This window comes from Melospiza georgiana, chromosome 31, assembly GCF_028018845.1.
Source record: "Melospiza georgiana isolate bMelGeo1 chromosome 31, bMelGeo1.pri, whole genome shotgun sequence".
Classification (NCBI taxonomy): Eukaryota; Metazoa; Chordata; class Aves; order Passeriformes; family Passerellidae; genus Melospiza; species Melospiza georgiana.
Window position 1 is genome coordinate 1,174,433 of NC_080460.1, and position 13,758 is coordinate 1,188,190.

At 59.4% G+C, this 13,758-nt stretch overlaps 1 protein-coding gene across 2 annotated transcripts; it reads right to left on the bottom strand.

Moving 5' to 3' along the window:
• Positions 1–277: 277 nt before the first annotated feature.
• FHIP2B (FHF complex subunit HOOK interacting protein 2B) lies at positions 278–12,582 on the bottom strand. Of its 2 annotated transcripts, XM_058042439.1 has the most exons (17): positions 12,528–12,582; positions 12,340–12,418; positions 9,165–9,334; positions 7,979–8,083; positions 7,774–7,896; positions 6,535–7,119; positions 6,253–6,449; positions 6,068–6,176; positions 5,760–5,836; positions 4,711–4,900; positions 3,556–3,716; positions 3,358–3,477; positions 2,403–2,493; positions 2,135–2,287; positions 1,856–1,996; positions 927–1,027; positions 278–846 (listed from the first exon to the last, which is right to left on the bottom strand). In XM_058042439.1, exons 1-17 carry the CDS (start codon positions 12,570–12,572, stop codon positions 741–743), a joined length of 2,553 nt encoding a protein of 850 aa, XP_057898422.1. In that variant the 5' UTR covers positions 12,573–12,582; the 3' UTR covers positions 278–740. The 2 variants fall into 2 exon arrangements, with proteins under 2 accessions (XP_057898422.1, XP_057898421.1); XM_058042438.1 differs by lacking the exons at positions 12,340–12,418; positions 12,528–12,582 and having other exon boundaries at positions 7,774–7,893; positions 9,165–9,331.
• Positions 12,583–13,758: the final 1,176 nt, after the last annotated feature.

Sequence of the window (13,758 nt, forward strand, 5' to 3'; positions counted from 1 at the left end):
GACGTTTGGGGGAAATTGGGGAGTGGGTTTGGAGGAAAACGCAGAGTGGGGTTTGGGGATGTTTGGGGGAAATGGGGAGTGGGTTTGGGGGTGTTTGGGGGAAAACAGGGGGTGGGACTTTTGGGTGTTTGGGGAAAATGGGGAACGGGGTTTGGCGGAAAATGCAGAGTGGGGTTTTGGGATGTTTGGGGGAAAATGGGGAGTGGGTTTGGGGGAAATGGAGAATGGAATTTTGGGGTGTTTGGGAAGGCACACAGGCATTGGTGCTGAGTCACAGCTTTATTGGAGCAGAGTCCCATCACCCTGGGGAGGGGCTTTGCGGGGCCTGGGGGGGACAGTCCCCCACCAGAGCACACACACGTGTCACACACACACACACACACACACACACAGACATGTCACACATGTCACACATGTCACACTCCCCCTGCCACACAGCCAGGCCAGGGGACACTCGAGTCCTTGCAGCTGAGCTGGGGGGGGCTCTGTCCCACACACCCCATTCATTATTGCCTAAAAATTCCCTGCTGGAGCCTTGAGGGGAGCAGGAACCACCACCCAGGAGGAGCCACAGCAGCCACCACCCCGCACCCAGCACGGGGACGCGGCCACACCTCGGGGCTGGCCACGGTGACCGCGAAGGTCTCATCCTCCTCATCCTCATCCTCCTGCCGGGTCCTTCCTGCAGAGCCACCGGGACGTGGGCAGGGCCACCACAAGAGGGGGAGCTCGGCGAGGGCTCAGGGTGGCCCCTCGGGTGGCCCCTTGACCAGGGCGATGGCCGCCAGCTCCTTGCAGAACTCCTCCAGCACCACCACGGCCTTGAGCAGCACGGCGTGATCCATCCTGCGGGGACACCAGCCATGGAGATGGGGCTCTGTGGGGCACGACCCCTCCCCCAAAAGGGCGTTTTTGGGGGCACTCACTGCTCGCCTGGCACCAGCCCCAGGAGCTGCCGGCGCACCAGGAGCAGCTTGGCCCTGGCGTGGGGCACGCGCTGGAGACGCTGCATCAGCTCCCCGATCACCTGCGGAGGGAGCAGAGTGTCAGCCCCCTGAAATATCCCTCATTTCCTCACCAGCATCACTGGGGAGTGTCACAGACTTTTTTTTTCACTAAAAATATTTCCTTAAGGTTTTTTCTTCCTGAGGAGCTGAGAGGCCTCAGGAACAAAATGCAAGCAATGGTTATCTGCTGCTGTGGGATGCAACAGGTGCATCTGGGATTGGCCCATGTTGGATGTTTGTAATTAATGGCCAATCCCAGCCCAGCTGGCTTGGACTCTCTGTACGAGCCACAAACCTTTATCATTCATTCCTTTCTATTCTTAGCTAGCTTGCCTTCTGAGATGAAACTTTTCCTTCAATTCTTTTTAGTATAGTGTTAATGTAATATATCTCTACGTTTGGTAGCTATATCCCCTCTTTCTCTCTCTCTTTTCTCTCTCTTTCTCTCTCCCTTAATCCCTCTATCCCATTTTGCTGTGGTCATTCAATAACGCTGCATTTATTTTGATTATCACTGCAAACCCCCTTGTACTGTGTTGGTTCTTTTGCACCCTGAGATCAATCCAGGAACCATCACGAATCCCGTTCGTAAGGATGGATTGCGACACTCGCTCTTTTTTTCTCTCTCTTTCTGTATCTTTTTCTCCCTCTTAATCCCTCTATCCCATTTTGCTGTGATCATTCAACAAAGCTGCATTTGTTTTGATTATCACTGCAAACCCCCTTGTGCCGTGTTGGTTTTTTGCACCCTGAGATCAGTCCACGACCCATCACGAGGACGGATCGTGACAACCCCCTGGCCAGGGGGTGTCCCCGTGTCCCCACAGCCCCGAGGGTGACACCATTACCCTGACAAGGACGGAGAAGAGCGAGCGGCAGCCGGGGGCCAGGCTCAGGTAGGGGTCCAGCAGGTACTCGTGCAGGTGGGGGTGGGGGAAGGCGGCCAGCTGGGAAAGCACCGAGGTCACCTGCAGGTTCAGGCTGTAGGGCTGGGATGGGGGGGACACTCAGCACCTTGGGTGACCCCCAACATCCCCTCATCCCCACCAAGGTGATGCTTTTGGCCACTTTGTCCCCATGATGGGGGTCCTGCGGGGCTCAGGGGGCACCCAGGTGTACCCCAGTACCTGATCCAGGATCCGGCTCATCCTGTCAAACAGCACCTTGAGGAAATGTCCCTCGTAAAACGCCACCATGGGGTGACAGCAGTGACAGGAGTCCAGGGGCCGGGGGCACGAGGGCCACCCCCACGGGGCAGCGCTGGCACGGCACGCCTGCACCTGCCCAGGGGTGACAGCAGGTGAGAGCCAGGGTGGGGACAGCCAGCAGCAGGGGCTGGGGACACCCCTGGGCACCCATCATGGCACCCAGCATGGCACCCAGCATGGCACCCACCATGGCCAGGGCGTCGTGCACGTAGGTGTCGTATCCGCCCTCCTCCATGCACGACGAGGTCTTGGCCTCCTCAGGGACCAGGCACAGGAAGCTGGAAGAGACAGAGGAGAGGATGGGTGTTGGGGGAGATGGAACAGGAAAGCCTTACCAATATGATTGTCTGGCAAAAGATTTTGAGAATATGGAAATTATAAGTGAGATTGAAATGAAAGCAAGCTTTGAGATCCCTCAGTTACTGAACAACTGGAAAACAATGGTGTGGCTGGCTGAAGGTGATCCCCTTTGGATGGAACAACACCCTCTGCTTGCAGACAGCTCCAAGGCTCAGAGCAGACCCTACAGCTTGGCAGAAGGGGCACAAAGAGGAGCTTTTAGGGTTTAAATTGTAACACAGGATGGGAATGTAATGATTCTTACAGGCTGTATGGAAATGCTGTAGGATTTGTATCTTGGACTGGATTGGTTAGTGAGAATCAGAATATTCAACACAGAAGATTTATTGTATTGGAATGGGAACTTTGCCCTCTTACCCCTTTTACTCCCTTACTCTTTTACTCTCTTACCCTCTCATCTTCTCTCCCCCTCTCCTCTCTCAGGCCTGCTCCGAGCTGTGGCTGCAGCTCCAAACAAGGCCCCTGCACCCAGGCCCTGCGCAATAACCCCAAGTTCCATGACCAGAAGAAGATTTATTGTATTGTAATGGGAACCTCTCTCTCATTGTGTTTACCACTCTCTTTACCTCTCTTTCTCTCTCTTGGGCCTGCTCCAAGCTGTGCCTGGCAGCTCCAAACAAGGCCCCTGCACCCAGGCCCTGTGCAATAACCCCAAATTCCACCACCTGGCTTCAGAGATCTCTCATCTCCATCCATCCCAATCATCCTAGCCCCTCAACACTCCTACAGATGGGGAGGGGGATGCAGCCCCCCATTCCAGCCCAGCTCCTCCAAACCCTCACCTGCTCACCACCTCGCTCACCCGCCCCTTCCCCGACGGGGTCGATGCCCGTGAAGGATTTTTTGTCACCCCAAAGCCGTCAGGGAATCCATCGGTGAAATAGGGATCCTCCTCCAGCTCCCTGTGTGGGGTCAGCATTAGGGGGGTGGGCAGTGGGTGGGGGGCACCCCCCTGACCCTGCCCAGCCCCCCTTGCTCACAGCCCGTCCTCCTCGGGGTCCGTCTCGGGGGGCCCGCGCTCCTCGGCGCCGCGCTGCAGGTACGCCCTGGCCTCCAGGTTCCTCAGCACCAGGTTGTGAGCCACGTGCTCGTGGGGCTTCCTCAGCAGCTCCTCGAAGAGCCTCAGGCTGGCCAGGCTGATCTGGGGTGGCAGTGCCACGGTCAGAGCCCTGCAGGCTGGCCTGGGCACGGCCAGCATGGTCAGACCCCTGGCAGGCTGACCTGGGCATGGTCAGAAGGGTCAGACAGACCCCTGGCAGGCTGGCCAGGCTGACCTGGGCATGGTCAGAAGGGTCAGACAGACCCCTGCAGGCTGAGCTGGGCATTGCCAGCATGGTCAGACCCCTGGCAGGCTGATCTGGGCATTGCCAGCATGGTCAGAGCCCTGGCAGGCTGGGGTGGCAGTGATCAGAGCCCAGGCTGATCTGGGGTGGCAGTGCCAGGGTCAGAGCCCTGCAGGCTTGCCAGGCTGATCTGGGCATGGCCAGCATGGTCAGATCCCTGACAGGCTGAGCAGGCTGATCTGGGCACAGCAGGGTCAGACAGACCCCTGTCAGGCTGATTTGGGCATGGCCAGCATGGTCAGACCCCTGGCAGGCTGATCTGGGCACGGCCAGAAGGGTCAGACAGACCCCTGCAGGCTGACCAGGCTGATCTGGGCACTGCCAGCAGGGTCAGAACCCTGGCAGGCTGATCTGGGCACGGCCAGCATGGTCAGACAGACTCCTGCAGGCTGAGCTGGGCATTGCCAGCAGGGTCAGACCCCTGCAGGCTGACCAGGCTGATCTGGGGTGGCAGTGCCAGGGTCAGACCCCTGGCAGGCTGGCAAGGCTAATCTGGGCACAGTCAGCATGGTCAGAGCCCTGGCAGGCTGATCTGGGCATTGCCAGCATGGTCAGAGCCCTGGCAGGCTGGCCAGGCTGATCTGGGGTGGCAGTGCCAGGGTCAGACCCCTGGCAGGCTGGCCAGGCTAATCTGGGCACAGTCAGCATGGTCAGAGCCCTGGCAGGCTGATCTGGGCATTGCCAGCATGGTCAGAACCCTGGCAGGCTGGCCAGGCTGATCTGGGCACAGCCAGCAGCATCAGAACCCTGGCATTGCTGCCCACCCACCCAGCTCAGCCCCGGTGGGCTCACCTCGTCGCTCAGGTGGTCGCAGCGCTCGATGAGCTGCGCCCTCAGGGCATGGGGGGCGTCCCCGGGGGTCTCGGGGTGCCGGTGGGGCCCCAGCAGGAACAGGACCAGGCGGTGGAGCAGGGCGGGAGAGCGGAGCTGCCTCACCGTGCCCGCCAGCACGGCCGTGGCGCCCAGCACGGCCAGCTCCGACCTGCGGGGTGGCAGCGGGGGGTTTGACAGAGAAAGGGGGAACCCCCCTGCTCCTGGCTCTGAGGAGAAAAATGCCCCAGCTGGGGTTGGGGAGGCTGTCCAGGGAAAAAGGGAATCCCCCCATTCCTGGCTCTGAGGGGAAAAATGCCCCAGCTGGGGTTGGGGAGGCTGTCCAGGGAAAAACGGAATACCCCCTTCCTGGCTCTGAGGAGAAAAATGCCCCAGCTGGGGTTGGGGAGGCTGTCCAGGGAAAAACGGAATACCCCCTTCCTGGCTCTGAGGGGAGCCTGAGGAGCAGAACCCCCACAGCTGGGGTCAAGGTGGCTGCTCATGGAAAAAGGGGGAACCTCTCTGCTCCTGGCTCCTGAGGAGCAGAACGCCCCAGCTGGGGTCAGGGAAAGGGGAACCCCCACTCCTGGCTCTGAGGGGGTCCCTACCCCAGCTGGAGTTGGGGTGTTTGTCCAGGGAAAAAGAGAATCCCCCCATTCCTGGCTCCTGAGGAGCAGAATCCCCCAGCTGGGATTGGGGTGGTTGTCCAGGGAAAAGGGGGAACCCCCCACTCCTGAGGGGGTCCTGAGGTTCAGAACACCCCAGGTGGGGTCAGGGAGGTTGTTCAGGAAAAAGGGGGAACCCTCCCATCCCTGGCTCTGAGGAGCAGAACATCCCAGCTGGGGTCAGGGAAAAGGGAACCCCCCACTCCTGGCTCTGAGGGGACCCTGAGGAGCAGAAAGCCTCAGCTGGGGTCGGGGTGGATGTCCAGGGAAAAGGGAGAACCCGCCACTCCTGAGGGGGTCCTGAGGAGCAGAACACCCCAGATGGGGTCAGGGAAAGCGAAACCCCTCACTCCTGGGGTCACTCACATCTGCAGGAGCTGCGGCTGCAGGGTGCCCTGGAAGAACTTCTCCTCCACGGCCTGGCTGATGGCATCGGCCACGAGCTGGGGGGGGAGAAATGGGGAACCCCTCAGGACAAACCACAATTTGCCTTAAATTGCACCCCAGGAGGTTTGGGTTGGATTAGGAAGAATTTCTCCACAGGAAGGGTGTGGGAATGGGGCTGCCCAGGAAGTGGTGGTGTCACCATCCCCATCCCTGGAGGTGGCACTCGGTGACAAGGTGGGCATCAGGCCCCAATTAACCCCCAGATTAATGAACCCCGTGCTTCTCACCGGGTGGGCACCCATCACCAGCTCATCCAGGAAATCCAGCCAGCCCAGGAACTCTGCCAGGCTCTCCTTGCCCGGGAACCCCCCGTCCCCAGCGCCGTCCCCCTGCGACCTGCACGGCACAGACAACGCGCGGCTGTGGCACCGCCCGGCTGGCACCTGGCACTCCCAGCCTGGCACCCCCTCACCTCCAGCTGGCCCTGTCCATGCCGAGGACATCAGCAGGGTCGGTGCCGGCGGGCACGGCGCTGTAGAGGTCGCAGAGGTGCCCCACGAGCAGCTGGCACAGGGCAGTGCCCCGCGCCAGGCAGGTGGCAGCCGCCTCCTGGGACAGCCCCGCCAGCAGCAGCACGTTCTCCCGAGCCTTCAGCGCCACCCGGCTCTTCTGCGAGGAAGAGGAGGAGGGCACGGGGGTGGCCACAGGCCTGGCAGTGCCCTCTGCCCCCGAGGTGCCACCCCTGAGGCCGTACCTTGCTCCTGCACAGTGCCACCAGGCAGGTGACGAGGTTGCTGTCCCTGCGTGCCGGGGAGGGCTGGGCAGGAGGGGAGGTGGCATCGGTGCCCGAGGGATGATCCAAATGCTCTGCCCTGGGCATGCAGCTGGCATTGGTGCCCGGGGGATGCTCCAAACACTCAGAGCTGGCAGTGGTGCCCGGGGGATGCTCTAAACCTTCCTCCCTGGGGGTAGAAATGGCAGTGGTGCCCGGGGGATGCTCCAAATTCTCTTTCCTGGGCATGGAGCTGGCAGCGGTGCCCAGGGGATGCTCCAAATGTTCCGAGCTGGCAGTGGTGCCCAAGGGATGCTCCAAACCCTCTTTCTTGGGCATGGAGCTGGCAGAGGTGCCCAGAGGGTGCTCCAAATGCTCTTCCCTGGGGGTAGAAATGGCAGCGGTGCCCGGGGGATGCTTCAAATGCTCGGAGCTGGCACCAGTGCCCGAGGGATGTTCCAAACCCTCTGCCCTGGGCATGGAGCTGGCAGAGGTGCCCGAGGGATGCTCCAAACCCTCCGTCCTGGGGCTCTCCGGGGCTCTCCCCCCATTCAGGACGCTCTTTCCCTGGAGAGGAAGAGGAGCAGCAAAGCATTGCAGCCATCACCTTCCTCCTCCTCCTCCTCCTCACCCTGAGGAGCTTTATGGCAGGGAGGAGGCTGCAAAGGGGGTCCAAAACCCCAGTTGGGGGAGCCCAAACCCCACAGGTGACCCCACAGTGTCCCACCTGCAGGATGTGGGGCAGCAGGCTGGGAGCCCAAACCCCACAGTGTCCTATCTGTGGGATGTGGGGCAGCAGGTTGGGATCCTGGAGCCCAAACCCCACAGGTGACCCCACAGTGTCCCACCTGCAGGATGTGGGGCAGCAGGCTGGGATCTTGGAACCCAAACCCCACAGGTGACCCCACAGTGTCCCATTTTCAGGATGTGGGGCAGCAGGCTGGGATCTTGGAACCCAAACCCCACAGGTGACCCCACAGAGTCCCACCTGCAGGATGTGGGGCAGCAGGCCGGGATCCTGCTGGAGCCCAAACCCCACAGTGTCCCATCTGCGGGATGTGGGGCAGCAGGCTGGGAGCCCAAACCCCACAGTGTCCCATCTGTGGGATGTGGGGCAGCAGGCTGGGATCCCGGAGCCCAAACCCCACAGAGTCCCACCTGCAGGATGTGGGGCAGCAGGCTGGGAGCCCAAACCCCACAGGTGACCCCACAGTGTCCCACCTGCAGGATGTGGGGCAGCAGGCCGGGATCCTGCTGGATCTTGGAGCAGAGCACGGCGGTGAACTGCACCTCCTCCCTCTCAGTGCCGGAGCCCAGGCGGTCCCCGCTGAGCTGGAGCAGCTTCTGGGGAGCAGGGGAGGGCATGTGTGGGGGTGCTGGGGGTGCCACCGTGGGTGTCACCCCTCGGGGACAGGTGGCAGCTCACCTGCACGGGCCGGTGCACGTTGAGGTAGTGCAGCAGCGGGTGCTGCAGCTGCCCCAGCAGGCGGCTGAAGAAGAGCAGGACCTGCTGCCTCATGCCGGGGGGATACTGGGACAGGGACAGGGGACAAGCCATCAGCCACATCCCTGGTGTCCCCCTAAATCACCCCAAACAACCCCCCAGATCCCTTTAAATGTGGCATTCACATTCTCTGGAAAAATCCTTTCACCCAGGGTTTTTCTCCTGGGAAGCTGAGAAGCCTCAGAGAAAAAGGAAAACAATTCTGATCTCATTTGCTTCTCCTCTGTCTTGCTGATGTGGAATGAGTTTGGAGATTGTTTACCCACAGGTGATTGTTTCACTGGGTTCTGCTCTGAGTTATTTTGCATTTGTTTTATGTGTTTATCTTTGTTATTTTGACTCATTAGCCAATCAAGGCCAAGCTGTTTCGGGACTCTGGAAAGAGTCTGGCACACAGATATTTTAAAAATGAAAATAAATAAAAATAAGCATAAACAATAAAAAGAGTCAGGCACACAGATATTTTTTAAAAGAAATAAAAGTACAAATAAAAAATAAAAATAAAAACAAAAATTAAAATTAAAAATAAAATTAAAAAAAATCTGCTACTTGGCTTTGCAGGATGAAGTGCCAGGTGTGGAAAAAAAGGAAATATTGGCCAAATATTTAACAAATAGAACAGCTCTGCTGTCCTTTTCCAGCTATTAATAGCAACAAGGCCCCTAGAAATTGATTTTTATTCAAATAGAGGTGGAAACACGCCGGTCCTTTCGCACCCAGGAGGATTTGGGATTTTGGGGTGCTGGGAAATGGGAAATAATCCCTCAGATGTTTTTATTTTTATTTTTTAAACGCCTGTTTTAATTTTAATTTTTAAACTATCTGTGTGCCAGATAAAAACCCTTCCTGTGCAAGCAGGGATGTGCTGAGCTCCCAGAAAGGATCCCAGTGGGGAACTTGAGAACCCCAAGACCTTCCCAAAAAAGCCAAGTTTTCCCTCACAAAAACCCAATTTTCCCCAAAAAAACCCCAAGCCCTGTGACCACCTCCCACTTCACAAACCGGAAAAATGCTCCAAAATTCAAATTATTGAGGGGCACAGGTAAAGCAGCCGGGCAAGGCCGCGGCTTCGGCCTCTCCCGAGGATTTTCCCGATTCCCGGGCTCACCTCTGCCTTCCCCAGCGTTCCCAGAGTTTCCAGCAGTTTGTGCTGCAGCAGGAACTCGAGGCACGGCCCCGTGTCCCCTGGCGGGCGCTGCCGCTCCTCGTGCACCAGGATGTCCAACATCTGCCGCAGGCGCCACGGGATGTCCGTCTGTCGCGCCGGGACGCTCTCGTCTGCGGGGTTTGGGGGTCAGGGATTTGGGGATCAGGGATTTGGGGATCAGGGGATCAGGGATCTGGGGATCAGGGATTGGGGAATTTGGGGTCCAACATCTGCCGCAGGCGCCACGGGATGTCCGTCTGTCGCGCCGGGACGCTCTCGTCTGCAGGGTTTGGGGATTTGGGATCAGGGATTGGGGTGTTCATGGATTTGGGGTTCAGGGATCTGGGAATTCAGGGATTCGGGGACCCAGGGATTCGGGGATTCCAGGATTGAGGGATCAGGGATTTGGGGATTGGGGATTCAGGGGATCAGGGATTCAGGGGTTCAGTGACTGGGGGATTTTGGGATTCAGATATCAGGGATTTAGCGATACCGGGGTTCAGGTATCTGGGATTAGGGGATTGGGGGATTTGGGGTCCAACATCTGCCGCAGGCGCCATGGGATGTCCGTCTGTCGTGCCGGGACGCTCTCGTCTGCGGGGTTTGGGGGTCAGGGATTTGGGGATCAGGGATTTGGGGATCAGGGGATCAGGGATTTGGGGATCAGGGATTTGGGGATCAGGGATTTGGGGATTCGGGGATCAGGGGTTCAGGGTCCAGGGGTTCAGGGATCTGGAATTGGGGGATACCATGGGATGTCCGTCTGTCGTGCCGGGACGCTCTCGTCTGCGGGGATCGGGGATTTGGGATCGGGGATCAGAGATTGAGGATTTGGGAATTCAGGGGTTCAGGGATCTGGGGATTTGGGAATTCAGAGATCAGGTATCTGGGATTGGGGGATTTGGGTGAATTTGGGGTCCAACATCTGCCACAGGCGCCACGGGATGCCCGTCTGTCGTGCCGGGACGCTCTCGTCTGCGGGGTTTGGGGGTCAGGGATTTGGGGATTTGGGAATTCAGGGATTCAGGGATCTGGGATTTGGGGGTCGAGGATTTGGAGATCAGGGGTTCAGGGATTTGGGGATTTGCGGGTCCAACATCTGCCGCAGGCACCATGGGATGTCCGTCTGTCATGCTGGGAGCTCTTGTCTGTGGGGTTTGGGGGTCAGGGATCGGGGATTCGGGGCATTGGGGAGTTCAGGGATCAGATGTTTGGGGATTTGGGAATCAGGGATTAGGGATTTGGGGGATCCAGGGATTTGGGGGTCCAACATCTGCCGCAGGCGCCACGGGATGTCCGTCTGTCGTGCTGGGACGCTCTCGTCTGCGGGGTTTGGGGATCAGGGACAGGGGGTTTGGGATTTCGGGATCCGAGATTGGGGATTTGGGAATTCAGGGGTTCAGGGATCTGGGATTGGGTGATTGGGGGATTTGGGGGTCCCACGTCTGCCGCAGGCGCCATGGGATGTCCGTCTGTTGCGCCGGGACGCTCTCGTCTGCGGGGTTTGGCGATTCAGGGGTTCAGGGGTTTGGGGATTCAGAGATCAGGGATTCAGGGATTGGGGATTCAGGGATACGGGAATTTGGGAATTCAGGGATCCAGGGATTCGGGATTTGGGAATCAGGGATTCAGGGGTTTGGGGATTTGGAGATTCAGGGATTTGGGGGTTCAGGGATCTTGGAATTTGGGAATTCAGGAGTTCGGCAATTCAGGTATTCAGGGATTCAGAGATCCAGGGGTTCAGGGATTCAAGGATCTAGGGATCCGGGGGTTCAGGAATTCAGGGCTTTGGGGACTCAGGGATTCAGGGGTTAAGGGATTTGGGGATTCAGAGATCAGAGATCCAGGGATTCAAGGATACAGGGATCCAGGGGTTCAGGGATTCAGAGATGAAGGATTCGGGGATATGGGGATCAGGGGACTCAAGAGATCAGGGATTCGAGGATTCAGGGGTTCGGGGATCTGAGGATTTTGGGGTTCAGGAATCCAGTGATTCAGGGGTTCAGGGATCAGAGGTTCAGGGATTTGGGGGTTCAGGAATCCAGTGATTCAGGGGTTCAGGGGCTCAAGGATTTGGGGATCCAGGGGTTCAGTGGTTCAGGGACTCGGAGACCTGGGGATTTGGGGATTCAAGGATTCAGGGATCTGGAGATTCATGGATTCAGAGATTCAGGGATCCAGCTGTTCACCGATTCAGGGATTCAAGGATAGGGGGCTGTGGCGGGGCATCCCCCGGGCACAGCAGCAGGAGGGATGCCCCGCTGAGGTGCCAGCCGTGCTTTTCCCTGATCCGTGCCATCCCTAAACCCTGCTCCTCCGGAACGGGAACAACGCTAGATGGCAATGTGAGGATGGTGCAGCCGCTTCCGCTCCGGCCTAGGACGCTGCCGGACATCCCGCTCCTCCCGCCGCCCGTTCCGTTCCCCCGGTGGGCACCGGAGCCCCCCGGGCAGAGCGGGCACCGGGATCCGCCGGGAGCTGGGGCGGGAGCGCTGCCGGGGTTACCGGAGGGACGTGTCCCTCCTGTGTCAGGAGTGTCCCAGCCTGTCCAGGAGTGTCCCTGTACCGGGAGTGTCCCCGGCCACCCCAAACCCTCCGTGCCGACCCCACCGGGGACTCAGGGGGGCTGCGCAGGGAGGGAACCCCGGGGGAGGTTAATCCTGCCGGGATTTGGCAAGGGGGTCCCGTCTCGTTCCCACGTGCCCGGGCAGCCACAGCGCACCTGGGTCCTGTGCCAGGGCACGGGGTCCCATGGCAGGGGACAGGGATTTGTCCCAGGACACGGGGTCAGGATCCCGGGACATGTCCCCTGTCCCAGTATCATTCCTAGGCCGGGGACCCCGTTTTAGGGCACAGGGAACTTCTCCAAAGACCCTTCCCAGGATATGGGATCGTGTCCCAGGGAATGGGGTCCCCTATTAGAGCACAGAGACCTTATTCCCGTTTTTAGGACACCCTATTTTAGGACACAAAGACCTCTCCTAGGACACGACAACTCTGCTCCCACACCACAAGGACTTTATTGGCACCTGAGACCCCATCCCGGGGAAAATGGACCCCATCCCGGGAAACACGGAGCCCATCCCGGGACAAAAGCACCCCAAGCCCGGGACACCGGGACCCGCGCCCCACTCACCTGTGGCCTCCAGGTAGTAGCCGGTGATGCCCGTCCAGTGCTCAGTGAAGGCTTCCAGCAGGTCCACGCTGGGTTCCCGCTGCTCACACCGGGATCAGGGTCAGGGAGGCTCGGAACCCCCATTCCCGGTCCCATTCCCGGTGCCGTTCCCGGTCCCGTTCCTGCCGCGTTTCCCCGGCCCCGCTCACCGTCTCCACCGCCTGCTGCAGCAGCGCTCCCAGCCGGCTGAGCATGGCTGGGACCCCCGGCCCGGTCCCGGCCCCGGTCCCGGCCCCGGTCCCGGCCCCGTTCCGGCCCCGCCGCTCCCGCCCCGCCCGGCCCCGCCCGCCCGGTCCCGCCCCCGGCGGCTCCGCTGCCGCTCCCGGCGGGATGGGCCGGGCTGGGAGCGGGAAGGGCGGGGGACGGAGGGGTTGGGAAGGTGGCGCTGCCCTAAAACTGCTCCGCGGGCGGGTCTGGGTGGGGATGGACCCGGGGCACCGGGGTGGGAACAAAGCCCGCTCACACTGGGGTAAGGCATCAACCCTTGGACCGCACAAATCCCTTCACCAGGATCAGGATACCCGCCACAAACCTCTTCACTGGGATTGGGATTGGGATTGGGATTGATCCCACAAACCCTTTCACAAGGATCAGGATACCCCCACAAGCTCCTTCCTCGGGACTGGGACTGACCCCACAAACTCCTTCACTGGGGTCGGAGCTGACCCCAGAAACCCCTTTACTGGGATGGGGATGGACCCCACAAACTCCTTGCACCAGGATCTGGATCCCCCCCACAAACTCCTTCCCTGGGGTTGGGATTGACCCCACAAACTCCTTCACTGGGATGGGGATGGACCCCACACACCTGGATGGGAACAAAACCCTCTTACATTAGGGTGAGGCATCAACCCACGCTGGGTAGACCCCACAAAACCCCTTAACCAGGATCGGGATTGAGTCCACAAACCCTTTCACTGGGATCTGGATACCCCCAAAAACTCCTTCCTTGGGATCGGGACTGACCCCACAAACCCCTTTACCAGGATGGGGATGGACCCCACAAACTCCTTGCACCAGGATCTGGATACCCCCCACAAACTCCTTCCCTGGGGTTGGGATTGACCTCACAAACTCCTTCGCTGGGATGGGGATGCAGTCCACAAATCCCTCTATCAAGACGGGGATTGACCCCACAAATTCCTTCGCTGGGATCAGGACTGATCCCACACACCCTTCACTGGGATCAGGATGCCCCCCATAAACTCCTTTCCTGGGGTTGGGATTGACCCCACAAACTTCTTCACTGGGATAGGGATGGACCCCACAAACCCCTTCATAGGATGAGAATGCACCCCACAAACTCCTTCGCTGGGATCTGGAGTGATCCTACAAACCCCTTCACCAGGATGAGGATGAACCCCACAAACTTCTTCCGTG

Coding starts and splice junctions, on each gene's coding strand:
- FHIP2B (XM_058042439.1), bottom strand. CDS start 12,572: ATGCTCAGCCGGCTGGGAGCGCTGCTGCAGCAGGCGGTGGAGACG. Junction 6,450..6,534: donor TGGCACTGTGCAGGAGCAAG/GTACGGCCTCAG, acceptor TCTTCCTCGCAG/AAGAGCCGGGTGGCGCTGAA. Junction 3,717..4,710: donor GCGACCACCTGAGCGACGAG/GTGAGCCCACCG, acceptor CTGCCACCCCAG/ATCAGCCTGGCCAGCCTGAG.